General features: G+C 48.0%; 1 protein-coding gene across 5 annotated transcripts in view; it reads left to right on the top strand.

Annotated features, from left to right (window-relative positions):
* Positions 1 to 1931: 1931 nt before the first annotated feature.
* C3H2orf73 (chromosome 3 C2orf73 homolog) overlaps positions 1932 to 26040 on the top strand; it is a 48779-nt gene continuing 24670 nt past the window's right edge. The window contains exons 1-2 of one of the 5 annotated variants that reach the window (XM_005307344.5): positions 20402 to 20667; positions 21148 to 21211. In XM_005307344.5, coding sequence (XP_005307401.1) covers positions 21153 to 21211 — 59 coding nt within the window. In that variant the 5' untranslated portion in view covers positions 20402 to 20667; positions 21148 to 21152. Of the gene's footprint in view, positions 2151 to 20401; positions 20668 to 20697; positions 21212 to 21293; positions 21664 to 26040 lie in introns of those variants that run through there. The other 4 variants (XM_065590698.1, XM_042861185.2, XM_005307342.5 and 1 more) reach the window with 4 other exon arrangements.

The following is a 26040-nucleotide window of genomic DNA, read 5'->3' as shown; positions in this document are numbered from 1 at the left end:
TATGGTATGTGATTCATTTTCCGCTGAAGGATGGAGACCTTGTTGACATTTCCATCTGTATTTGGTGAGAAGAATTCAGTCATTTCTCCTGGATGTGTACCTTGCCACAATTACTGATGTCTCTTTGACACTTGATTGGATTCTTGTACTTGCTCGGAAGTAGAACTGGCCGGGGAACAACAAATCCATTGTGTGACTACTTTTTAGTTTCTACATTTGTTTTTTGTTCCACACTGGAATGAAAAAAAAACCTTTTAAAACATTTTCATGAAATAGAATTGTGTCAACCTGCCCATTTTTGGATGGAAATGATCAGGTTTTTTATTCCTCTCTCTCTCTCTCTCTCTCTCTCGTCAGAGGCGATCAGCTATTCCACCCTACACCTCAGAAACCTTCCCGTTGAAGATTCTGCTGAAATCAATAAGTCTCCACAAAATGTTTTGGCTTTGCCAGAACAGCATATTTTGATAAAAATATATTTAGTCAAAATGTTCCAACCAGCTGTACTCAGAAGCTATAGCTGCTGCGGCTTGTAGTGGCCTGAATGCTTAGTAGAGTTGAGAGTATGTTACATCAATGCTCAATAGACTTTCCTATTGGCTTTCAGGTGTAATTCAAGCTGGCAGAATTAAGCTTTGGCTCCCTAAAACTGCTTTTACACCTGTAACAGTGGCACTGACATTGGCTAATATGCTCTTACTAACATTGCTAAGATTCAATACTTCAGGGCCATTTTCAGTGGAAGGCTCTCAAACGCTGGAATCTGTTCCTTCTTTGCTCCAACAGAGCGGGAGTGTGTTAACCTTCAGGGCACGGCGCAAAGCCCAGCTTTTTATTCAGAATTTTACCTGTGGAATGAGAGGGGAGTTACATTTATTCCAATATTTGTTAGGGGGCGAGTTTGTATTAAGCAACATTCAACTATGTTCCTTATCAGCGCGATTTCAGATTACTATGACTATTAGTCTCTGTGCATGCTCAAGGCAGTATTTTTAAAATGAAAATAAATAAATAGAAACATTAGGGTTAAAAAAAAGGCAACTTAGCATTTAAAAATTCTTTTCTCCTGTGTGTTTTCCTTTGCTTTAATGACCAGCTGTGCACACATGTGGTGCACACGTAACCTGACTGCACTGCCAACTGTACAAATGTTATATAAATAGAGCATAAAGGCAACCAATACGTGAAGAGCACTACTACAAGAGATGCTGAGCGGTGGAGCTGCTAGAAAGGCTGGAAGCAGCAGACTTACTACAGGGCTTGACTAGCCTTTCTGTTCGCCCTTTCTAACTTTTCTTTCTAGTTACCTTGGTGAAGAGGATAAAATGTGTGTGACTAATCAACAGGAGTAAATGGTTTAGGGAATAGAGCACACCACCAACTAGAAACTGAAGGCAGAAGACTACATTCTGCCCTGCTGCACTGAGGTCAATGGGGTTGCACAGATATAAATAACAACAGAATTTTCCCCACTGTGTTTAACCTGATGCTGGTTGTGCAGCTGTAACGCAACAAGGATTAATTGGCCTTTGTGTCAAACACTGAAATAGTTCATATTTTAGAACAATCTGAAAGGTTCAAAGTTCCTGACTTCCCTTTACACATGGTGGCCAATCTTGCAAGCAGTCTCTGCACCTTCATAGAGCCCTGATGATTTCAAGTTTCTTGTCCGAAAGAAAGCGCAGTGAAACTAAACACTTTACTGGTCTAGTTCATCTAGTAGAGTATTAGAAAGCAGGACCAGACTTGTCCTGCAGTCCCTACTTGAGCAAAATCACTGTGAATTTGGCCTCAATAAGGAATGCAGAATCAAAGTCCGTGTTCTCAACCTGCAGCCCCATCAGCACACAGCTGTGACCCATGTGATATCCTCAGGGCCATAAATAGGGCAGGGCAGGGCAAGAAGGGCATCTGTTCCAGGCACAGAGCTGAGGGAGAGGGGAAATGGAGTGGTGCAGGATCAGACCCAGTATCAGCCCCCAACAGGCTTGGGCCCATCAGTGTCAGCTCCATCCCCCCAGCAGCATTGGTAGGAGACCAGGGTGCTCAGCACCCCACCCCCAATAGGTTTGTGGTGACCTTGGCTGAAGCAGGCTCCCCAGCATTGGTATCACAGGACAGGGTGCATGGCTGAGCTACCTGCAGCCAAGGTAGGAGACCAGCAGGCACCGGGAGGAGGGTGCATGTGGCTGGGGCATGGGAATGAAGATGCAGTTGGTGCATGGGAGACAGACTCTAGGTGGGGTATTGGTGGCTGGGGGCAGTCCCTGGATGAGGGGGGCTCCATACTGGGGCACAATCCCTGGATGAGGGTAGTCTTTAAGGGGGTTGGGTTCTGAACTGGGGGACAGTCCCTAGGTGGGGGGCTGGTTGCTGGAGAGGGCAGTTCCTGGGGGGCTGTTCTGCCCTGGACAGGGCATCCTGTGCTAGCCCAGTCTTGGGGGGTCTGAATGCTGGGAGGACAGTCCCAGGAGGGTTGTGTGATGGGGGCATTCCCTGGCCGGGGGCAGTCTGGGCAGAGGCTGGGTGCATGGAGGGCAGCCCTTGGCTGGGGAGGCTGAGGGGACAGTCCCTGGCTGGGGGGCAGCCTCTGGCTGGGGGGCTAGGTACATGGGGGGGGCTGGATGTATGGGGGGCACTCCTTGGCTGGGGGTTTACCCTGCACCAAGCAGGGCTCCCCATCTTTGCAGGCAGGCTCTGTAGCTGTGCTCTGCCCAGCTGCGCTGCCAACAGCAGCATGGAAGTGAGGGTGGCAATACAATCCTTACAGTAAATTAATTAATTTTAACAGTTAATGTTTTGACTTATTTTGCTAATTTAAAATGCTCTTGGTAGAAAGTTACCAGTTTTGAATTGAAAGGTACTATATCGATTTGAATGGTAGTGCTGTCATATAACAAATACTAAACTTTTTTTTGTAGCCACCAGGGTTCTAGTCGAAAAGACTGGGTGGCTTTAGTCAGCACTGCTGACCAGGCTGTTAAATGTCCAGTCACTGGTGCGGCGGGGCTAAGGCAGGCTCCCTGCCTGCCCTGGCTCTGCACGGTTCCTGGGAGCAGTCTGCATGTCCGGCTCCTAGGCACAGGGGCAACCCTGGGGGCTCTGCGTGCTGCCTCTGCCCCGAGTGCCGGCTCCGCAGCTCCCATTGGCCAGGAATCACAGCCAATGGGAGCTGCAGGCATGGGCAGCGCACAGAGCCCACGGGCCGCCCCTGTGCCTAGCGACTGCAGGGACATGCCAGCTGGCTGGAGCCTGCACCCCAAAGCCCCTTCTGCACCCTAACTCCTCCCAGAGTGTTCACCCCCTCCCACACCACAATCCCCTGAGCCCCCTCCTGCACCCCACAAGCCCTCCCACACCCCAACTCCCTGCCCCAGCCCTGAGCCCCCTCCCATACTCCAAACCCCTCTGCCCCAGCCCAGAGCCCTCTCCTGCACCCCAAACCCCTCATCCCTGGCCCCACCCCAGAGTCCACACCCCCTACCATACACCAACCCCCTTCTCCAGCCTGATGAAAGTGATTGAGGGTGGGGGAGAGCAAGTGACAGAGGGAGGGGGGATGGAGTGAGTGGGGGTGGGGCCTTGGAGAAGGGGCAGGGCAGGAGAGGGGCCTTGGGGAAGGGGCCTGGCAAGGGTGTTCAGTTTTGTGCGATTAGAAGGTTGGCAAACCTAATTATATATATATATATATATATATATATAATATTGTGTGTGTGTCCCACATAACACACAGAGAGCTGCATATGAGGCCCACAATGCTAAATAGGTTGAGAACCATGGATCAAACCCTTTTCAGGCTCCAGTGCTGCAAGTGGCTCTATACTGGTGGACCTCTAAAATCTAGACATTATTTAAAGAATTAAGGTTGACAGTGGGCCTTGTGAAGAAGTGTAGTAACCCTTTAAGGGACATGCTGGAGCCTACAACCAAAACAGCCTGAGTGTAATCAAGGAAGCCCCTCTCCCACCTTAAGCCGGGTCTATCTAAACAGGAAAAGGAAGTGGATTAAGAGAGGGTGTTAGTGGCTATGTAGGTTGCCTGGTCTGCTTGTGTTCTCCAGAGGGACTAGCCTGGGTGAGCCCAGAGATTTTTGCTTATTGCCTCTCAGTTTAGGAGTTCTGAACTAGGGCTCTGAGGTCAGGGCCGGCTCCAGGCACCAGCTTAACAAGGAGGTGCTTGGGGCGGCAAAGGGAGAGGGGCGGCACCTGCGGCAATTCGGGGGCGGCAGGTCCCTCACTCCCTCTAGGAGCGAAGGACCTGCTGCTGAACTGCGGCCGCCAATTGCGGCTTTTTTTTTTTTTTTTTGCTTGGGGCGGCAGAAATGCTGGAGCCGGCCCTGTCTGAGGTCAGGACCTTATGAATGCTAAGATTGTCCCCTTTAAGCAGGTCTCAGAGAAGGAGCATTGTTTTGTTTTGGCTTCCCCTTTACATACCTTTAATCAGAAGATATGTGTTTTAAAAGTGTCTTTGTTCTTAGCTAAGAAACTTGCAAGCTCTGATTTCTTTTTTTTTTTATTTTCTTGTCTGGCTGACTTCCTTTCCTAAAATCTTTATTTTCCTAAAACAACTATAATTTCTAAAAAGAAAAGAGCAAAGGAGCTTGCTGGTGCAGTCCCCTTTTCCCCTGTCATGATGCCATGCAAGTTTACGCTAAAGTTGTCTATCAAATGTCTTATACATAAAAACATCATGTGTAAGTGAAGAGAGACTTAGGCCTGAGCATTAAATACCATGGAAATGGAACTATTACCTCCACAGAAAAATATTCTCTCCAGGACCAGGCTGGGGTTGCTAGAAGGGAAGCAAACAGTGTGTGCCTTGCACATACCTAGGCTGTGGAGACTGGGCTTATATTTATTCATGCCTTACATTTCCATGGTGACTTTCTTGTTTCTACTGTTTCCAAACATACAGTGGTTCAATCAAGGGACAAGAATGGGGACACCTAGGTTCTGTTCCAGTCCTCTCTCTGACTTATACCCACATTCTGCAGAGGGAGCCACCATGTAGACACTTATGCCTGAGCACAGTCCCGTCTACTTCAGCAGAACTCAGCATGGTTTTATAGATCCCTTTCCAGGGCTAGACTGTAACTGTGGGTGAGGCATTTTACCTCTCTGCCTTGGCTTCCACATGTATAAAGTAGGAATAACAATGCTTATCCGCCCTCATACACCACTTTGATTCTAAGATGAAAGACACTATGTAAGTGTAAAGTACAGGGCCGGCTCTGGCTTTTTTGCCGTCCTAAGCAAAAAAAAATTGGGACGGCCAGAACGGCAAAGCAAAAAGAAAAAAAAACCCGTGGGGCGGCCAGAGCTAGGGTGCAGGGGGACTCCCTGCGCTGCAGACGTGCCCCAGCTAGCGGGGGGGGGGGGGAGGGAGGTAGTGGGGAGAGAGAGAGAGAAGGGGGGCGACCAGGGCTTCAGCGGGGTGCTCGCCACGCAGCCCCGACCGCCGTGCCGCCTGCCGGGAAGGCTCCGCGCCGCTCCGGTCAGCAGGGAGGGAAGGATGCAGGCTGCCCTGCCGGGCTTGCTACAGACCTGGCACTGGCTGGGGCAGACGGAGCGCGCAGCCCGCTCCCAGCAGGGCGCTCCCCTCCTCCGCGCCGCCGCCCCCTACAGGGCGGCCAGAGCGGCGAACAAAACAAACAAACAAAAAAGCAGTCGTGCCGCCCTAGGATTGGGCGGAATGCCACCCCGTAGAATCTGCCGCCCCAAGCACGAGCTTGCTCGGCTGGTGCCTGGAGCCGGCCCTGGTAAAGTACTTAATTATTAGCATCAAGGCACTAGGAAAGGCAGATTTGGTGTGACATTTGTAACTGAAATCAGTGGATGCTCAGAAGGATATCTGTATATCTGAAATCTACACTTATTTCCAGGTCGTGAGAATTTCCTTCAACACCATGACAATGCCATTACTCTGTTGAAAGAGGGGAGGTTGAAATTGGGCCAAAAGCTGAGCCTTTTATCATTTTAACCAAGTGGCAAATAAAATCAGTTTAATGAACCTCAGTTAAGATGAATAATATATAATTACAAGCAAATTTAGGTAATCTATCTGGGGAATTAGAAAAAGTGTGATCTTGTAAATCACTCTGCCTGAAACTCAGTTTAAAACAATAGAATAAGTGTCTTCCTCCTCACAGACATATTACTGACTGCTGGATTATACTGCCTGCATAATGATTTTAAGTAATCAGCATTATGGTATTCAGGCTATGGCTTTACTGTGTTAAATAGTGCCTAAAGTCCTATTGATCGTGCTATATCACTCATTGTTTTGAGTACACATTACTATTTAGTCATCATTTTGTTTTGAAAGTGTCAGCAAACTTAGATAACTGCACAGGTTTTTTCTCTTTGAGTTACACAGTGGCTCATTATTGGGTTTTAACTGCATCTGCAGAATTTTTTGTCTACATATTTCCTAGCTAATGTGCATACAGATATTTCTCATAGGTAAAAGATGCTACAGTTCTAATACTTTCTTAATCTAGAGATGTGCCACATAATCAACTGTATTTTCCTCCTGAATTTCCCTGAATAACTGATGTAGTTAAACTGTCCATTCATGCATAAGTTATACAGTTAAGCACCATTTTCCCTGGGAATGTTATGACTCTAGTTGTGTCTGAATTGGAGGAAAAAGCCACTACAAAATTCCAGTGATAAATGATAGCACATTACAAGGACCTTATAATAAGCCCTAAGTGTTCACTGAGTGTAATATGCCCAGAACACTGAGAGGCCTGTATCTCTTATTAGTTTCTTTCTTTAATTTTATATGCTATACTGCTCCCTCCCTGCCTACTTCAACCATATATCCAGTGGCTTTGCTCCTGGGACTATCTTCTCCAGCTCAAAAATGCCTTGAAAACAGTCTTACTAAGATCCTCTTCTCAAGCTAGCCCTCTTACCATATTTTGTTTCTGCTGCTCACCCTTTCAACCCAGGGCCTAATTTTGAATAGTGTTGATCACCTGCAGCTCCCATTGATGTCAGGTAGAATTGTGGGTGTTCAGTACTTCTGAAAATCCTGCCCCACCTTTCTTATTGCTCTATCCACCCCACCTGTGCATCACCTAACATTGTTTTGCCTCCTCCCCCTGAGCCCTTCCTAGCAGTGTCTACTTTCCAGGTACACAATCCCAGATCTCTGCTCCCACTGCTTAACTAAACAACCCCATAACCTGCACCTACTTCTTGATGAACACACTTTAAGATAGCGCCTGTCAACCGGTTTGTTTACAATGGGTTGCACGATAGGCCAGGTGGGCTTTGGTGGTTAACTTGGTGCTATGACAAATGTTACACATGACTGGAATCCTAGTGATAGCTTTCTAGAGTAGAAGATAAAGACACTGCATGTCAGTTTTTCCTCTAACTTCTGTAGGGTTACCATTCGTCCAGATTCCCCTGGACATGTCCGGCTTTTTTGAGTTAAAAATAGCATCCGGGGGGAATTTGTAAATGTCCAGATTTCCCACCCATGCAGAGCGTGCGCGGCTTACAGGGCAGCCAGCCGGATTGTGCCACTCGCACGGGGCTCCGGCAGCCAGAGCCCTTCCTCCACTTCCCCCTCCTCTCCCCTGCAACTTGAGACCACTCCCCTCCTGTCTCTCCCTCCCTCCGCCCCCCACCCCCCCCGCATTCGCAGATCGCCGGCCGGCCGTTTGCCTCGGGCCTCCGGCAGTCTGGAGCTCCGACCCTGCTCCCCTCCCCCTGCTGCTGAGCGCGCTGCTCTGCAGCACTCTGTTCTGAGCGGCACGGTAAGGGGGCCAGGGGGTCAGAGAAGCGGCAGGGAGGTTCTGGAGGGGGTAGTCAAGAGACAAGGAGCAGGGGGAGGGTTGGATGGGTCAGGAGTTTGGGGGGGGGGCTGTCTGGGGGTTGGGGGTGTAAGGTTTTGGGCAATCAGTACAGGTGGGGGGGTCTCAGGAGGGGGCAGGTAGGGGACAAGGCACAGGGAGGCTTAGGTAGTGGGTGGGGTTCTGGAGGGCAGTTAGGAGCAGGGGTCCCAGGAGGGGGCAGTCAGGGGACAGGGAGCAGAGGGGTTTAGATGGGTCAGGAGTTCTGGCGGGGGCTGTCAGGGGGTGGGGGTGAGGATAAGGGTTGGGGCAGTCAGGGGACAGGTAGGGTCCTAGGGGGCCAGTTAGGATGTGGGGAAGGTCTCAGGAGGGGGCAGGTAGGGGACAAGGCGCAGGAAGGCTTAGGTAGTGGGTGGGGTTCTGGAGGGCAGTTAGGGGCAGGGGTCCCAGGAGGGGGCAGTCAGGGAACAAGGAGTGGGGGGGAGGGTTGGGGGTTCTGAGGGGGCGGGAAGTGGGAGGGAGTGGAAGGGGCAGGGGCGGGGCTAGGGCAGGATGGGGGCGGGGCTATGGCGGGGCTCCTCCCGTCCTCTTTTTTGATTGTTGAAATATGGTAACCCTAACTTCTGTGACGGTGTCTATTTACTTGTGCACTTCTTGCTTTGTGGAGTCATCTCAGTTCTTGAAGCACTTGCTTTTCCCTCTGAAGTAAATGGCAAAACTCCAATTAAATTCAATGGAACATAGGAATTGCCTTCAGGGCAGGGACTCTTCTGCATTTGTATTGCAGCCTCTCTGTTGAGCGGTAACAGAGGTCATGGCCTTGCAGGTCAGCTTCCCCTTGGAGGAGAAATTTTACATGGATTTTGAATATATTCTTAGTACAGCTTGTTTGTTTTACATTACATACACCAGTCCTTGAACAGAGATGGTTAGATGCAGCCTGCAGGCAATCCCCTCTTTTGGCAATCTCAGCCAAAACACCAACATCTGGTTCACAGGGAGCAAATATCCCTCAATAATTTTAATTAGATAGACTAAAGCTATGTCTACACTACAGCCTATGTTGGCAAAACTTATGTCACTCGAGAGGGTGAATAATCCATCCCTCTGAGTGACATAAGTTACACCGACATAAGCGTTTGTATGCACACCGCTATGTTGGTGAGATGCTACATCCATAGGAGAAGCTCTATGCCGCTTGCAGAGGTGGGTTTTTTATGCCAACAGGAGAGCTCTGTCGCTTCAGCATACATCATCTTCACCAGATGTGTATTGGTACAGCTGCACCGCTGGACGTATAGACATACCTGTGGCAGAGTGTAAACTCCCTCACTGCTTGTCAGAGCTGCCCCCCAAAGAAACAAGAATCAGAAAACCAACAACATACTTTTTAGTCTCAGACTGAAAACTTGCTTGCACAGCAAGAAAAGAGCTTGAGGTTTTAATTGTTTTCTGGAACAGGCATCAAAGTAACAAATCAGGATGGAACAAAACAAGTCTAGTAACAAATAAATGCCATCAAAGAAATTAGTAGCATAGCAGAAAAATACCCATCAGACAAAACAATGCTGTCTAAATGTAATTAAAATAGAAATTTTGAGTCTAGATTCAAAAGAACTGTAAGAATTAGTTGTACAGATGTCCTACAGGACATGTCTTATTGTTATTTAAAGCAGTGCTTCCCAAAGTCGGGCCGCTGCTTGTTCAGGGAAAGCTCCTGGTGGTCCGGGCCGATTTGTTTATCTGCCACGTCCGCAGGTTCGGCCAATCGCAGCCCCCACTGGTCACGGTTTGCCGCTCCAGGACAATGGGGGCTGCGGGAAGGGCGGCCAGCACATCCCTCAGCCCGCGCCACTTCCCGCAGCCCCCATTGGCCTGGAGCGGCGAACCAGTGGGAGCCGCGATCGGCCGAACCTGCGGATGCGCCAGGTAAACAAACCGGCCCGGACCGCCAGGGGCTTTCCCTGAACAAGCGGCGGCCCCACTTTGGGAAGCACTGATTTAAAGCACATAGCATGTTTTTTTTCTCATAGTAATAAGAAAAGAATTCCAATAAATTGGTCCCAAGTGAGCAGTAGAACAATATAATGAAAGGGCCCATGGAATTTGGGGAGAAGTAACATCGGGTGGGCTTTTCCCCACTTAAGTGTGTCTGAAAATCCCATACTTAATCTTTGTGCTTCAGTTGCACTATCTGCCCAAAGGGGTTAATACTTTTTATTTACATCATACAGGTACTCTGAGGCTTAATTTGTTTGTAAAGTTCATTGAGATCCCTGAATGGAGGTAATACCAAAATTTCATCAAAACATGAACTAGAAAGCTGGATTTCTAATGAATTCAATGAGAAAAAATTGCAAGATCTGGCAGCGGAGCTGCTAAGAGATGGAAATGATAGTTATTTCGTCCTGCATCACAATTTAGGAAATTAGGAATCAGAGTTGAGAGTAAATTACTGAAACAGCCAAAAAAAAATCAATTGTATTCATATTTAGATTCTGAAAGCTCTGATACATCCAGCTAGATAGGTATAAGGGCAAATAGCCTCAGAGAAGGTCAACAAAAAAGAATGCATAAGTGATAGTCAAAAAGCAAATGACTTAATTAAGGCAGCAAACATAAAGAAAATAACAGATCCAGGACCTACAGCTATCTGATAAGTTACTTGGGATAAAGTCCTGCTAACAAATAGCCTGAAGCAACCAATTAAAAGAATTCAAACAAATATTAACAAAGACAGAAAAAATCTTACCGCTGCCTAGTGAAAAAATAGGTAAACAAATCTAATGCGAACTGCTGTCCTGATGTTTCCAAATTACTCTACTGTCATATCTACTATGCTTTAGGATAACTATAGCTATACAAAAAGAACAGGAGTACTTGTGGCACCTTAGAGACTAACAGATTTATTAGAGCATAAGCTTTCGTGGACTACAGCCCACTTCTTCGGATGCATGCCCTCCCCCAGTCCGGTGAAAGTGAGTGAGAGTGGGGAGAGTGAGTGACAGAGGGAGAGGGGATGGAGTGAGCGGGGTGGGGCCTCAGAGAAGGGGCAGAGGCGGGGCAAGGATGTTTGGGTTTGTGTGATTAGACAGTTGGCAACCCTAGTAAACTGTAATTCTTTGCATTTGTAGGAAGTTGCTTCTGCAAAGTGTTGTGAAAGCATATATTTATTTAATGGAGACCCCTCCCCACTGGCTTGTAGGTATCCTTCTTCCCCTTCCAGATCTATGACAGTCCATTCCTGATCATCTACACTAGCCACCTCTGAAAGGGGTGGAGGCAGGGTGGAGGCAGGGAGGAGGTGGGCCCATGGACATATCTCCACCTAACACCTGCCAGAAGAGTTAGCCCAGTGCATGGTGGGGAATAGGCTGCAGCACCCTCAGGGCTGGTGCAGAAGATACTCCTCCAGTTTCCTTGAAGATCCAGGGAGGCACAATCCCCACTGGAGCTTCCACTATGTGGTGCAGCTCCACCCCCTGTGCCCCACAACATATGGCTGGACTTAAACTTCAGTTGAGCCCAAGATCAGTAATGCCTAAGCCTAACCATACAGAGGCAAGTGATAGCTTGCCACTCAGAAACTTGATTTGGATTCAGACTCAGAGACAGGATTTTACCTGGCCACACAATATCTTATATAAAGGAGTAGGCTGTACTTCTGCAGCACCTACTTTTCTTTCTACTGGTATAATTTACATATGTCTGACTCAACATATTCCAAAAAATGGCTGGTCCTTTGGGAGTGGGAGTAACCTGAATATTGTTTCAGAGTAGCAGACGTGTTAGTCTGTATCCGCAAAAAGAACAGGAGTACTTGTGGCACCTTAGAGACTAACAAATTTATTAGAGCATAAGTTTTCGTGGACTACAGCCCACTTCTTCGGATGCATAACTAATAAATTTGTTAGTCTCTGAATATTGTTATGATTTTTGGTTTAAAGTGACTGACTATTATATAGCCCAGCTTGCCTAGTTGGCAAGATAGACCGGTGTGCTCAAGGGGACTGTCTGTGACTCCATGGTAAGACTGTTATAGTGCTTTAGGAGTTTACACCTGTTACTGGGTTGGTGAAATCTAATTGTAGACCATACAACCAGTTTGGAGTTTCTGCCCTGCTTTTTGACTTTCTACCCCAAGGTTGGCACTCATGGCTGTGAGCCACGCCAGAGAGTGTGACAGGTATAGCTTGGGTGTGGGGGATTAGAGAGCCCTGAAATCAGATGGGAGTTCTCAGACCCTGGTAGCTTATTACACATAATGGAAACATGGATAACTACAACATATCATTCCAAAAGACAGAATGTTCAGCACCCTCAGGCTTCTTTCAGCTCTTTGGCACTTCTTCCCCCTCCCCACTTAAGGGTTAGCATCCCAACTGCCTGTGCCAAGGCACTTCTCTTCCCACCAACTTTCTCTAAAGTCCCTTGAGTCTGAGGTCAGCCAGAGTTTTAGTCTGCAAACTCCCAGAAGCCCTTGCAGCTCTCTCCTTTCCTTCTGGGATTTGCCTCTGAATTTTATTTCAAGCTTCACAGCTGATCAGGATGCAGCTTCTTCTATAATGCTGCTCCAGGCACAGCTTCTGGGGTTTTTTTGGTTGTTTGTTTTGGCTTTTTCCCCCTCCTTCCTCTCTTCTAGCTGCTGTAGCAACAGTGGGTGGCTTTGGCATCTCACTAAAATGTAGTCAGGGCTTCTCTATAGAGTTCCTGCTTTTACTGCTACACTCTAGTGCAAAGCCAGTGCTGGGCTTAAGCAGACTAAGCAATTGCTTAGGGCCCCTAGCAGCTCAAAGGGGGCCCCTATTCACTTTTTATTGTGTTGGGGCAGGGGGAACATTCTTGCTTAGGGCCCCCAATGGGCTAGCACTGCCACTGATCCAGAGGGTATTTGGAGGTGAAATATGTTCGCTGACAGTGTAAGGCCCTAGAGGATTCTCTTAACCAGGCATGCAGAAAAGAGAAAGCATTGTAAAATACAAGTTGTAGGTGGAGATAGGGTTAACTTCACTGATCCTAAAGTGCTGTTTTCCCTTCACATTAAAGTCCTTTCCTGCATAGGAATATTTAAAACATTATTTATTTCCACACTGGTCTTGTAGCTACAGGAAAATGCTGGGATATAACAGCCCTAGTTGTACCAGTGCTTCTCCTTCCCACATTCAGTGGCATGGAGCACATTCTCCTTCTCCCAGGCTGAGACCTTGTGGAGCAAGTTCTATCCAGGGGCAAATTTATAAATCCTTTAAACACCAAGTTTATAGGGAAAGTGATGACATGGCCATCGCTATAGCAGCACATGCGCCACAATTATAATTATGTAAATATAAGGAGAAGTGCTGGGTAATAAGTCTGCAAGTGATGAGTTGTGTGAGCACTGTTTGCAATGGCACACGAGGAAGAGTCAGCCTTTCCAGCTATTTGAAATTAGTGAAGTTAACATTTATTGACTAGAGCTAGTTCAGTTCTGTATGGAAGTCTTTGTGTAAAAGTTTGATTTTTTTTTTTCTGGAGGCAGATAATGATTTTTAAGAGATCAGATAATTCCTCTCACTATAAACATTTAAAATTAGGATTTAAAAAAAATGTTTTACATGCATGGAAGGGAAAAATGAAGCTTTTGAATTGACCAATCAGATTAAACTGGTTTAAGGACATAGGCAGGTTGATTTAGGAGATCTGTGGTCTACTTTTCTTGGATTAAATTTAAATCAACTTTATCCCTTTCTTAACCCACTTTGTGGTAACTAAATGCAGTGTTACCTGTTACCTAATTTAGTTTCAGGGAGATATCTAAACTTAAAATAATGAAAAATCCTTCTCTAGATAACTCCTAAAATCCAATTATTCTTGAAAGGATTTATAGTAAACAATTGGAAAACCAAGTGTCCCACCTCATTACTATCATCCTTTGACTTTAGAAAATAATCTCTGTATCAGTCTAGCCAGAATATCCAAAACCTTTCATAAGACAATCGTAAAAAGTTCTTAATTTAATTTTAACTCATGGTTAAAAACCACAGTTGAAAATGTCTCTTTCTCCATCAAGTCAAGTTACTGAATTCATATGTGCAGATTTACAATTTCCAAAATTTACTTTTTTAATTTTCGGAGAGGAAGGCAGACAAACTTGAATGCCCTCATTTTAAAAGCAGCAAAGAGTCCTGTGGCACCTTATAGACTAACAGAAGTATTGAAGCATAAACTTTCGTGGGTGAATAACACCCACTTCGTCAGACGCATGTAGGTGTTGTGTTGTTATCACCCACCAGTGACAGGCAATTGAAGGGCTTTGGAAAATGGTTTTCAGCTCTGGGCTTCCTTGAACTGGTGTTGAAATAAGTTAGTTTAGAGCCCTTTTCAACCGCAGCTCTTGCTGGGCTTTATAAAACTGAGTGAGGATTATTATTGGGAATGGAACGAAAAACATTTTGTTTATACTGTTTAAAAAAAAAAAAACAGTTTCTGAACCTAGCCAGGACCTACTTATGCTCTGGCCAGCCCAGCGCTTTCTGTTTTTGACAGGTCTGATCTGACTGGGGCTTTGCCCACACTGCAGAAATCTACAAAACAATTCCCTCCGGCTGCACTGGGGAGCCTGGGTGGGGTTCCCGTTGCAAACCAGGCTGCAGCACCTGGCGGCGGAGAGGTTTTTGCAGGCCCGATTAGAGCGCCGCCAACAACGGGGCGGGAGGTGTAGCCCCACAAAATGCTCTGCTCCCGTTTTGCTATTTTGGGTGTACTGAGCATGCTCAGTCCAACTGAGCATGCTCAGTAACCTTCGTTGTAGCCACTGCCCTCTCTCTGCCCTCTCTCTGCCCTTACTTCTGCTAACGATTTGCTCCCTCCTCTTTGGGGGGGTTTAAAAGTATTAAGGGGGCAAATCGCAGCGGGGGGGCTGTCAGGGTCTGAGCAGGGGGCAGAATTGTACTGGCCTGGGGGGTTCAAGCTACTGTAGCTAGCGGCAGAAGAGGGGCTGAAGGGCAAAAATCGGTGGTGGGGGGTGAGAGCCGGGGTTAAGCGGGGGAGGGGTGACACTGCCAGACCCCGTGCGGGTACAAAACCCCCGTTTAGGGAGGGGGAGGGGGGGGGACAGTGACCCCGTGGGATGAGCCACACACTGTGCTCGCTAATCTAGGGGTGTGGGGGGGGCAGAGGCTGTTTTTGTTGTTCTCACAGGGACGCTGCATGTCAGCCTCGGAGCAGGGGGCGGGTTCCTGGGGCTGGGGTCTTAAAGGCACAGGCCTCCAATTCCTAGCCTGTCAAAGATTAATCAACGCAGCTCCTCTCTATCCTATACAAGTGTAGCAGGGCCAGGGCCGCCCAGACGGGGGGGGCCAAGTGGGGCAATTTTCTGCAGGGGCCCCCACGAATATGTCGGAGGCTGCCCCCGCCTCCGTCTTCCCCCGGTGTCTCAGCGTGCCGCGTCCGGGAGCGGCCCTGGCGCACTGCAGCGCGGTGGCTCCAACGCGGTCCGGGGCCGCTCCTGGTCGCAGCACACTGAGGCTCCAGGAGAGGGGGTAAGCGCCATGGTAAGGTGTGGGCCCCCCCCCCGACCCCATCCTAACCATCACCATCACCCAGCAACAGCCCATTATGTAATTGCAAATGTATACATCCCATTAAAGCATTGAATGTTTTTAAATAATGTATTTCGTGTATTTTCAAATTATTACAAATTAATTTTTGAATGTATGTCACTGGTTATTTTTTACATTTCAAAATACATGTTACTATAGTATTGCAACTGTTTTTATGGAAGGGGCCCCCAAAATTGCTTTGACCCAGGCCCCCTGAATCCTCTGGGCAGCCCTGTACACGGCTACGTTACTGATCCAGCCAGGAGACTGAATGCGGTGAAATATTGTACAGACACCCCCTCCCTCCAACTCTGCCTCTCACATTTTGAATATGTAAAAGTGTCTTCTATCAGTTTCTATGCCTATATGAAATCACTGCAGTTCATTTCTCTTATATAACGTGCTGAGTTGCTAACTCCCTCCCAGAGCCCACATGTCTGCACCCCCTCCTGTACCCCAATCCCATGCCCCAGGTCAGAGCCTGCACCCCTCACTCAAACTACCCAAACTACCTATAGCCTGCAACCCTCCTGCACCCCAACTCCATCCCAGAGCCTGCACCCCAAAAAGGGATGGATTAACTTTTTGTGGGCCTGGTGCTAAACATATTTGTGGTCCCCCAGGGGGGAAATGGGAACATGGGGCATGGGGGGCAGAGTCCTCAGAGCGACGGGCTGGCCGGGGGCAATGGGAGATGGGTCATGGCACGGCAGGAACAATCCTGCTCCACCTAGCCCAGTACAATGGCACTGTTTACAAACCGGGAGCTGCCAGACGCACACTGGCCATCCCGGCCCTGTGCTCCCATCATGCTTCTTCCCCTTCGGGGCGGGCCCATGACCCCAAGGGTGATACCAGAGTGGCCCCTTTGGTCGATCTGCTTCCTCCTGGCTAATGTGACAAATTGATCTATTGTAAGATTGAGGCGCGCTGTTTCACGTATTTGTGTGTGAGTCCGTGAAAAGGGAGGTAAGCTTTGGGGGTACGGAGCATGCCCCTGAGCCCAAGGTGAGACCAGAGTGGCCCCTTTCATCGATCTGCTTCCTCCTGGCTAGCATGCCCCTGAGCCCAAGGTCATACCAGAGTGGCCCCTTCCATTTTTTCCACTGGCTTCCGCCTTCCTTATTTCCAATGACTTGTCTGCTCATGCACCTGTCACTGGTCCATGGGGTTGCGAATTAGGAGGGATGGGGTTTGTGGTCAAAAACACTCACGGTCTGCTTCCTCCTGGCTAATGTGCCAAATTGATCTCTATTGGTCAATTGAGGCGCACTGTTTCACGTTTTTGTGTGTGAATACGTGAAAAGACCCCCACAAACCCCCATGCCCAGTGCCCTCCCACAGACCACTCTGAACCCCCCCAGATCCTCTCACTGCCCAGTGCCCCCTAGCTGTAGACCCCCCACAGACCTCCGACAACTGCACAGTGCCCTGCCCCTCCCCGCCCAGAGCCCCCCCGCAGATTCCCTCACTGCCCAGTGCCCCCCACCGCCCCACTGCCACAACTGCACAGTGCCCCACCCAGACCCCTGCACACTTCCCAGTGCCCCAACACACACAGATCTTCCCACCCCTCACTGCACAGCACCCCCCCAGACCCACCTACTCTCCCACACCCTAACCCCCAGCCACAATACCCGGCCCTGATGGGAGGTGACTGTGTCTGCCAGGCTGAGCCGGCAGCGCAGCCACAGCTTGTTCTGGCGCAGGATAACTCCGGCCCTTGGGGGTGCAATCAGCCAGGCTGGCAGTCACGACTGGAACACAGGTATGGAGGGGTATGCGCTGTTTAGGAAAGACCGGGACAAAGGTAAAGGTGTGGGGGGGCATTGTATGTCAATAGTGAAATAAGCTGTAAAGAAATAATAGTCGATGGAATAGATAACACAGAGTCCGTCTGGGCAATACTCACACTGGGTAAAAGGACTACTAGAGCCTCTCCGGGGATAGTGCTTGGGGTGTGCTATAGACCGCCGGGATCGACCCAGGATATGGATAAGGAACTATTTAATGTGTTTAGAGAAGTAAATACTAATAGAAACTGTATAATTATGGGGGACTTTAACTTCCCGGATATAGATTGGGGAACAAACGCTAGTAGCAATAATAGGGCTCAGATGTTCCTAGATGTGCTTGCTGATCAATTCCTTCATCAAGTGGTAGCTGAACCGACGAGGGGGGGGGCATTTTAGATTTGATTCTGGTAAGTAGTGAGGACCTCGTTGAGGAAGTGGTAGTAGGGGACAATTTGGGCTCCAGTGATCATGAGCTAATTCGGTTTAAACTAAATGGAAGGAGTAACAGATTTAAGTCGAAGACTAGGGTTTATAATTTTAAAAAGGCCAATTTTAACAAATTAAGGGGACTGGTAAGGGAAGTGGATTGGGCAAACATATTAATGGATCTAAAGGCAGAAGAAGCCTGGGATTACTTCAAGTTAAAGATGCATGAGCTGTCAGAGGCCTGTATCCCAAAAAAGGGAAAAAGATTACTAAGCAAGAGATTTAGACTGAGCTGGATGAGCGACCGACTCAAAGGGGCGATTAGGAAAAAACAGAAAGCGTACAAAGACTGGAAGAGGGGAGTGATCAGCAAGGAAACTTACCTTAGTGAAGTCAGAGAATGTAGACATAGAGTGAGAAAGGCCAAAGGCCGTGTAGAGTTGGACCTAGCGAGGGGAATTAAAAGCAATAGTAAGAGGTTTTACAGCCATATAAATAGGAAGAAAGCAAAGAAAGAAGAAGTGGAACCACTGAAGACTATTGCCGGGGAGGATATTAAAGATAATCTAGGCATGGCGCAATATCTCAATGAATATTTTGCATTGGTGTTTAATGAGGCCAATGAAGGTATTAGGGTTACTAGCACCATTACAGAGGGGCATTCAGGATGGGGGATTACCGTATCCGAGGTAGAAACAAAACTCGAACACCTTAATGGGGCTAAGTCGGGAGGACCGGACGATCTTCATCCGAGAATATTCAAGGAATTGGCGCGGGAAATAGCAGGCCCATTAGCGATAATATTTAATGAATCTGTAAACTCGGGGGTGGTCCCGTTAGACTGGAGAATCGCTAATGTGGTTCCTATTTTCAAGAAAGGGAAAAAAAGTGATCCGGGTAACTATAGGCCTGTTAGTTTAACATCTGTAGTGTGCAAGGTGCTAGAGAAAATTCTGAAAGAGAAACTAGTTGAGGACCTGGAGGTTAATGGCAATTGTGATAAATTACAACATGGTTTTACGAAGGGCAGATCGTGCCAAACGAATCTGATCTCCTTCTTTGAGAAAGTAACGGACTTATTAGATAAGGGAAATGCGGTGGACCTAATATACCTGGATTTCAGTAAAGCGTTTGATACTGTACCCCATGAGGAATTATTGGTTAAACTGAAAAACATGGTGATTGATATGAAAATCCAGAGGTGGATAAGGAATTGGTTAATGGGGAGACTGCAGCGGGTCGTATTGAAGGGTGAACTGTCAGGTTGGAGGGAGGTTACTAGTGGAGTGCCTCAAGGTTCAGTTTTGGGACCCATTTTATTCAATCTATTTATAACTGACCTCGGAACCGATTGCAGGGGTGGGCTGATAAAGTTTGCGGATGATACGAAGGTGGGAGGCGTTGTAAATTCGGAGGAGGATAGGGATATTCTGCAGGGAGACTTGAATGAGCTTGTGAATTGGAGTGTCAGAAATAAGATGAAATTTAATAGTGAAAAGTGTAAGGTGATGCATTTGGGGATGACTAACAACAATTTTAGTTACAAGATGGGGACGCATTGGTTAGAAGTAACGGAAGAGGAGAAGGACCTAGGGGTCCTTGTAGACCACCCCCAGGCAGCGACAGCCCTTTTGCACCAACCATCACCATCACCCAGTGAGAGCCCATTATGTAACTGCAAATGTCTACATCCTATTAAAGCATTTAATGTTTTCAAATGTTGGATTTAGTGTATTTTCAAATTATTACAAATTAATTTTTGAATGTATTTCACTGGTTATTTTTTACATTTCCAAATACATGTTACTAGAGTATTGCAACTTTTTTTTAATGGAAGTGGCCCCAAAAATTGCTTTGTATATGATGCAAATTGGAAGAGTAAAGTAAAAAAAATCCCTTTTCACGGATTCACACAAAAAAAAGTGAAACAGCATGCCTCAATCATGCAATAGATCAATTTGGCACATTAGCCAGGAGGAAGCAGACTGTGAGTGTTTTCAACCACAAACCCCATCCCTCCCGTTTCGCAACCATCCTCCCAGAGGAAGCAGACCGGGAGTGTTTTCCACCACAACCCCATCCCTCCCGTTTTGCAACCATCCCCCCACAGGAAGCAGACCGGGAGTGTTTTCCACCACAACCCCATCCCTCCCGTTTTGCAACCATCCCCCAGAGGAAGCAGACCGGGAGTGTTTTCCACCACAACCCCATCCCTCCCGTTTTGCAACCATCCCCCAGAGGAAGCAGACCGGGAGTGTTTTCCACCACAACCCCATCCCTCCCGTTTTGCAACCATCCCTGGACCAGTGACAGGTGCATGAGCAGCCCAGTCATTGGAACTAAGCAAGGAGAAGCCAGTGGAAAAAATGAAAAGGGGCCACTGTGGTCTCACCTTGGGCTCGGGGGCATGCGCCGTTCCCCCAAACCTTACCTCCCTTTTCATGGATTCACACAAAAAAAAGTGAAACAGCATGCCTCAATCATGCAATAGATCAACTTGGCACATTAGCCAGGAGGAAGCAGACCGGGAGTGTTTTCCACCACAACCAAATCCCTCCCGTTTCGCAACCATCCCCCCAGAGGAAGCAGACCGGGAGTGTTTTCCACCACAACCCCATCCCTCCCGTTTCACAACCATCCCCCAGAGGAAGCAGACCGGGAGTGTTTTCCACCACAACCCCATCCCTCCCGTTTTGCAACCATCCCCCCCCCCCCCAGAGGAAGCAGACCGGGAGTGTTTACCAAACTGCTACGCTGCGTGGCAGAAACCGCTCCCAGTAGCAAAAGGGGAGGGGAGCAGGAGCCTGGGCGAGATGGGCTTGGCCGGACTCTGCGGCGCCTGCGAGAGGAGCCAGCGGGGAGCCGAGGGAGGCGATTCCCCCGGGAGAGAGGGGCCCAGCCGGGGCCCAAGGCGGAGCCGCAGGGCGGAAGAAGGCTCAAGAGTCGCCCCTGCTCTGGTGCCCCCGCCCGCGTCTCCTAGCAACCACTTGGCAACAGAATAGCCGGGCTGGGGCAGTGCAGCTGCCGCCTTCGGAGCGTCCCTCGTTGCCTCTGCGTGGTGCGTCCCCACCCCCTCCGGCTGCTCCCCGCGTAGCCCCTGCACCTGTCCCCCGCGCACCCCCTGCTGCGCCCCCTCCCGCTGCCCCGGCCTGCTTCACCGCCACCCGCTCCCGCTGCGCCCCTGCCTGCTGCCCCCTCTCGTTGCCCCCCGTACACTCCTTCTGCCCCTTCCTTCCCCTCTGCCCCACACACGCTCTCAAGTGCTTCCACCCTCCCCCACATGCACCCTCTGCCCCCAGGTGCACCCTCTGGTTGTGCCCTGCCCCGTACTCCTGCCCCCACGTGCATCCCCTTTACCCCACATGCACCCTCTGCCCCCTCCCCACGTGCTCCCCCTCTTCCCCTAGGCATAGGGTGACCAGATGTCCCAACTTTATAGGGACAGTCCCGATTTTGGGTCTTTTTCTTATATAGGCTCCTACTACCCCCCACCCTCTGTCCCCATTTTTCACACTTGCTGTCTGGTCACCCTACCTAGGCACCATGCGGCAGACTCCAGAGGACAGCAGGCACTGCAGGAAGAAGGCGCCCCCGCACCAGCTGTAAGTGCTGCCTTTGCTGTGGGCTCTCTGGATGTGCAAGGCCCAAGTTCTAATCCTTGCAACCTCAGGGGGCCAGCCCTGAGGGACAGTCCCTGCAGAAACTTGGCCCTGAGTGGGTGCTGGAGGGGGTAGCACCTGGTCCTGTGCTATTGGGTGTTGTCCTGCCATGGGCTCAGGGCCCTGGGGACTGAGCCCTTGATGACCTTCTGTCCCCAGGGCCTGATGCTGCCAGCCTTTGCTCACCTGAGTAGCCACCATTCCTGCAGTCTTCTGATTGGGAGCCAAGTATTCCTCAAATAAGTAAATACTTGTAGGAATGGGATCCAAGCTGAACTGCTTGATCTTTCTATCTCACTGCACCCTGTGCTATGTGCCTACGATCATGTGTGTGCCTTGGGAGGCTGTAGACACATAATGCCACACTGGATCAGACCAAGGGTCCATCTAGCCCAGTATCCTTCAGAGGAAATGAAGAGATCATGATCCATCCTATGTCATCCAGTCCCAGCTTCTGGCAGTCAGGTTTAGAGACATGCATAGCAAAGGGCTGTGTCCCTGACCATCTTGGTTAATAGCTGTTGATAGATCTGTCCTTCATGAACTTACCCAGTTCTTTTTTGAACCTAGTTATACTTTTGGCCTTCACAACAACCCCTGGTGATGAATTTCACTGGTTAATTATGTGTGCGTGTGAAGAACTAGTTTGTTTTAAACCTGTTGCCTATTAACTTCATTAGGTGACCCCTGGTTCTTGTGTTATGTGAAAGGGTAAACAACACTTCCCTATTCACTTTCTCCACACCATTCATGATTTTATAGCTCTTTATCATATCTCTCCTTAGTCATTTCTTTTCCAAGCAAACAGTCCCAGTCTTTTTAATCTCTCCTTATATGGAAGCTGTTCCATAACCCTAATCATTTTTGTTGCCCCTCTCTGTACGTTTTCCAATTCTAATACATCCTTTTTAAGATGGTGCAACCAGAACTGCACAGAATGTTCAAGGTGTTTAGATTTATATTGTGGCATTACGATACTTTCTGGCTTATTATCTATCCCTCTCCTAATGGTCCCTAACATTCTGGTCACTTTTTTGACTGCCGCTGCACATTGAGCGGATGTTTTCAGGGAACTATCCACTATGACTACAAGATCTTTCTTGAGTGGTAACAGCTAATTTAGACACCATTATTTTATATGCATAGTTGGGATTATGTTTTCCAATGTGCATTACTTTGCATTTATCAACATTGAATTTCATCTGCTATTTTGTTGCCCAGTCTCCCAGTTCTGTGAAATCTATTAGTTACATCCTAAGCTGACTGAAGAGTTACAATCTTGAGTAATTTAATTTCATCTGCAAACTTTACCACCTCATTGTTTATACCCCCTTTTCCAGATCATTTATGAATATGACTAGTCCCGTTACAGATCCTTTCAGGTCCCTGCTATTTACCTCTTTCTGTTGTGAAAACTGACCATTTATTCTTGCCCTTAGTTTCCTATCTTTTAACCAGTTACTGATCCATGAAAGGGCCTTAAGTCTTACCTCATGACTGCTTACTTTGCTATAGAGCTTTTAGTGTGGGATCTTGTCAAAGGCTTTCTGAAAGTCCAGGTACGCTATATCCACTGGATCGCCTTATTCACATTTGTTGACACCCTCAGAGAATTCTAATAGATTGCTGAGGCATGATGTTTCTTTACAAAATTATGTGGACTCTTCCTAAACATACTGCGTTTATCTATGTCTGATAATTCTAATTTCAACTAATTTGCCTGGTACTGAAGTTAGCCTTACCAGCCTGTAATTGCCAAGATTGCCTCTGGAGCCTTATTTAAAATCAGTGTTACATTAGCTATCAGTAGGTTACATACCACAATTCTGCAATTTCTTCAGAACTCTTGGGTCAATGCTATCTGGTACTCGAGTCTTATTGCTGTTTAATTTATCAGTTTGTTCCAAAACCTCCTCCATTGATGCCTCGGTCTGGTTCAGTTCCTCAGATTTGTCACCTAAAAACAATGGCTCAGGTGTGGGAATCTCCCTCACATCCTCTGCAGTGAAGACGAATGCAAAAAATACCTTTAGCTTCTCTGCAACAGCTTGTCTTCCTTGAGTGCTCCTTTACCTCTTTGATTGTCTCATAGCCCCACTGATTGCTGGCAGGCTTCCTGTCGCTGATGTCCTTACAAAAACTAACAGCAAAAACATTTTAATCTTTTGCGAGTTGCTCTTTACGTCCTTTTTTGGATTACCTAATTATGCTTTTACACTTCCTTAAATCTTATGGTCTGAAGAATTATGTTCCTTTTTATTTTCCTCAGTAGGATTTTACTACAATTTTAAAAGGATGTCCTTTTGCCTCTAAACACCTCTTTTATTCTGCTGCTTAGCCATGGTGGCTTTTTTTAATTTGTGGGGGTATACATTTCATTTGAGCCACTATTATGGTATTTTTAAATAATTTCCATGCAAGTTGCAGCATTTCACCCTTTGATTGTTCCTTTTAATTTCCATTGTTGTATGCAGTGTTGTATCTGTGTTGGTCCCAGGATATTAGAGAGACAAGATAGGTGAGGTAATATCTTTTATTCGACCAAATTCTGTTGGTGAACAAGACAAGCTTTGAAGCTACACTGAGATCTTCAGGTCTGCAAAAGATATTCTGGGCCCTGGTGTACACTACAGAGTTAGGGCTACTCTACACTGGCAACGCTAAAGCACAGCCGTGGCAGCACTTTAACGTGGCTTGTGTGGTCGCGGCCAGTGGGAGCTGCAGGGGCGGTGCCTGTGGACAGGCAGGGCCGGCGCTTCCACTAGGCGACCCTAGGCGGTTGCCTAGGGCGGCAGGATTTGGGGGGTGGCATTTTGTTGCCCTCGGCAGAAATTCGGCAGCGGGGGGTCCTTCCGCTCCGGGTCTTCGGCGGAAATTCAGCGGCGGGTCCTTCACTCGCTCCGGGACCCGCTGCCGAAGTGCCCTGAAGACGCGAAGCGGAAGGACCCCCCGCCGCCGAATGCTCAGAGGAGGAGCGCTGCCGTCTAGGGCGGCAAAAACCCTGGCACTGCTCCTGCGGACAGGGCAGCATGCAGAGCCACCTGGCTATGCCTCCACGTAGGAGCCAGAGGGGGAACATGCTGCTGCTTCTGGGAGCTGCTTGAGGTAAGCGCTGCCTGGAGCCTGCACCCCTAACCCCCTCTGTCCCAGCCTGGAGCAACCTCCTGCACCCCCAATGTCTCATCCCCAGCCCCACCCCAGAGCCCGCACCCCCAGCTGGAGCCCTCCCCTCTCCCCCCCGCGCCCCAGCCCCTGAACTCCTCATTTCTGGACCCACCCCAGAGTCTGCACCCTAACCCCCAATTCTGTGAGCATTCATGGCCCGCCATACAATTTCCATACCCAGATGTGGCCCTCAGGCCAAAAAGTTTGCCCACCCCTGAGTTAGACTGACATCAACTGTTGCTGGCTTTCAGAAGCTGTCCCACAGTGCCCGACACTGACAGTTCAGATGGTGGAAGTGCTCCTCGTGAGGACACACACTGCCAACACAAGGAGCAAAGTATAGATATGCACAAGAAATGTAATTACTGCAGCAACTGTATGCTGGCATAAATTAGGTTGGCTTAATTTTGTAGTGTAGATATGCCCTGAGCATCACAGCTAAATACAAGGTGGAACAGATTGATTAGCATAGGTAGTTAGTACATATTCCAAGGGACCATTCAAGGTGGAGTTAATAGGCCACTCCACTTTGAATGGTTTCAGAGTAGCAGCCGTGTTAGTCTGTATCCGCAAAAAGAAGAACAGGAGGACTTGTGGCACCTTAGAGACTAACAAATTTATTAGAGCATAAGCTTTCGTGGACTACAGCCCACTTATGCATCCGAAGAAGTGGGCTGTAGTCCACGAAAGCTTATGCTCTAATAAATTTGTTAGTCTCTAAGGTGCCACAAGTCCTCCTGTTCTTCTTTCCACTTTGAATGGTTCCTTAGAATACATGCTATCTACCTATGCTAATCAATCTGTTCCATCTTGTATTTAGCTGTGATGCTCACCTTTCCCAGATCAGAAAAAGAGCTCTGTATAGCTCAAAATCTTCTCTCTGTCACCAACAGAAGTTGGTCCAATAAAATATATTACCTCACCTACCCTGGAAGCGAGACGGATGGGAATAAAGGAGTGGGGGTTGACATTACCGTATCCGAGGTAGAAGCCAAACTCAAACAGCTTAATGGGACTAAATCAGGCAGACTGGATGATCTTCATCCAAGAATATTAAAGGAACTGGCGCGAGAAATTGCAAGCCCGTTAGCGATAATTTTTAATGAATCTGTAAACTCGGAGGTGGTACCATTTGACTGGAGAATAGCTAATGTGGTTCCTATTTTCAAGAAGGGGAAAAAAAGTGACCCGGGTAACTACAGGCCTGTTAGTTTAACATCTGTAATATGCAAGGACTTGGAAAAAAATTTGAAGGAGAAAGTAGTTAAGGACCTTGAGGACAATGCCAATTGGGACAAATTACAACACGGTTTTACAAAAGGTAGATCGTGCCAAAGCAACCTGATCTCCTTCTTTGAGAAAGTAACAGATTTTTTAGATAAAGGAAATGCGGTGGATCTAATATACCTCGATTTCAGTAAAGCGTTTGATACGGTACCGCATGAGGAATTATTGGTTAAATTGGAAAGGATGGGGATCGATATGAAAATCCAGAGGTGGATAAAGAACTGGTTAAAGGGGAGACTGCAGCGGGTCGTACTGAAAGGTGAACTGTCAGGTTGGAGGGAGGTTACCAGTGGAGTTCCTCAAGGTTCGGTTTTGGGTCC

This window comes from Chrysemys picta, chromosome 3, assembly GCF_011386835.1.
Source record: "Chrysemys picta bellii isolate R12L10 chromosome 3, ASM1138683v2, whole genome shotgun sequence".
In the NCBI taxonomy this organism is placed as follows: Eukaryota; Metazoa; Chordata; order Testudines; family Emydidae; genus Chrysemys; species Chrysemys picta.
Note: the sequence above shows the minus strand (reverse complement) of the source record. Positions and strands in the feature narration are given on the sequence as shown.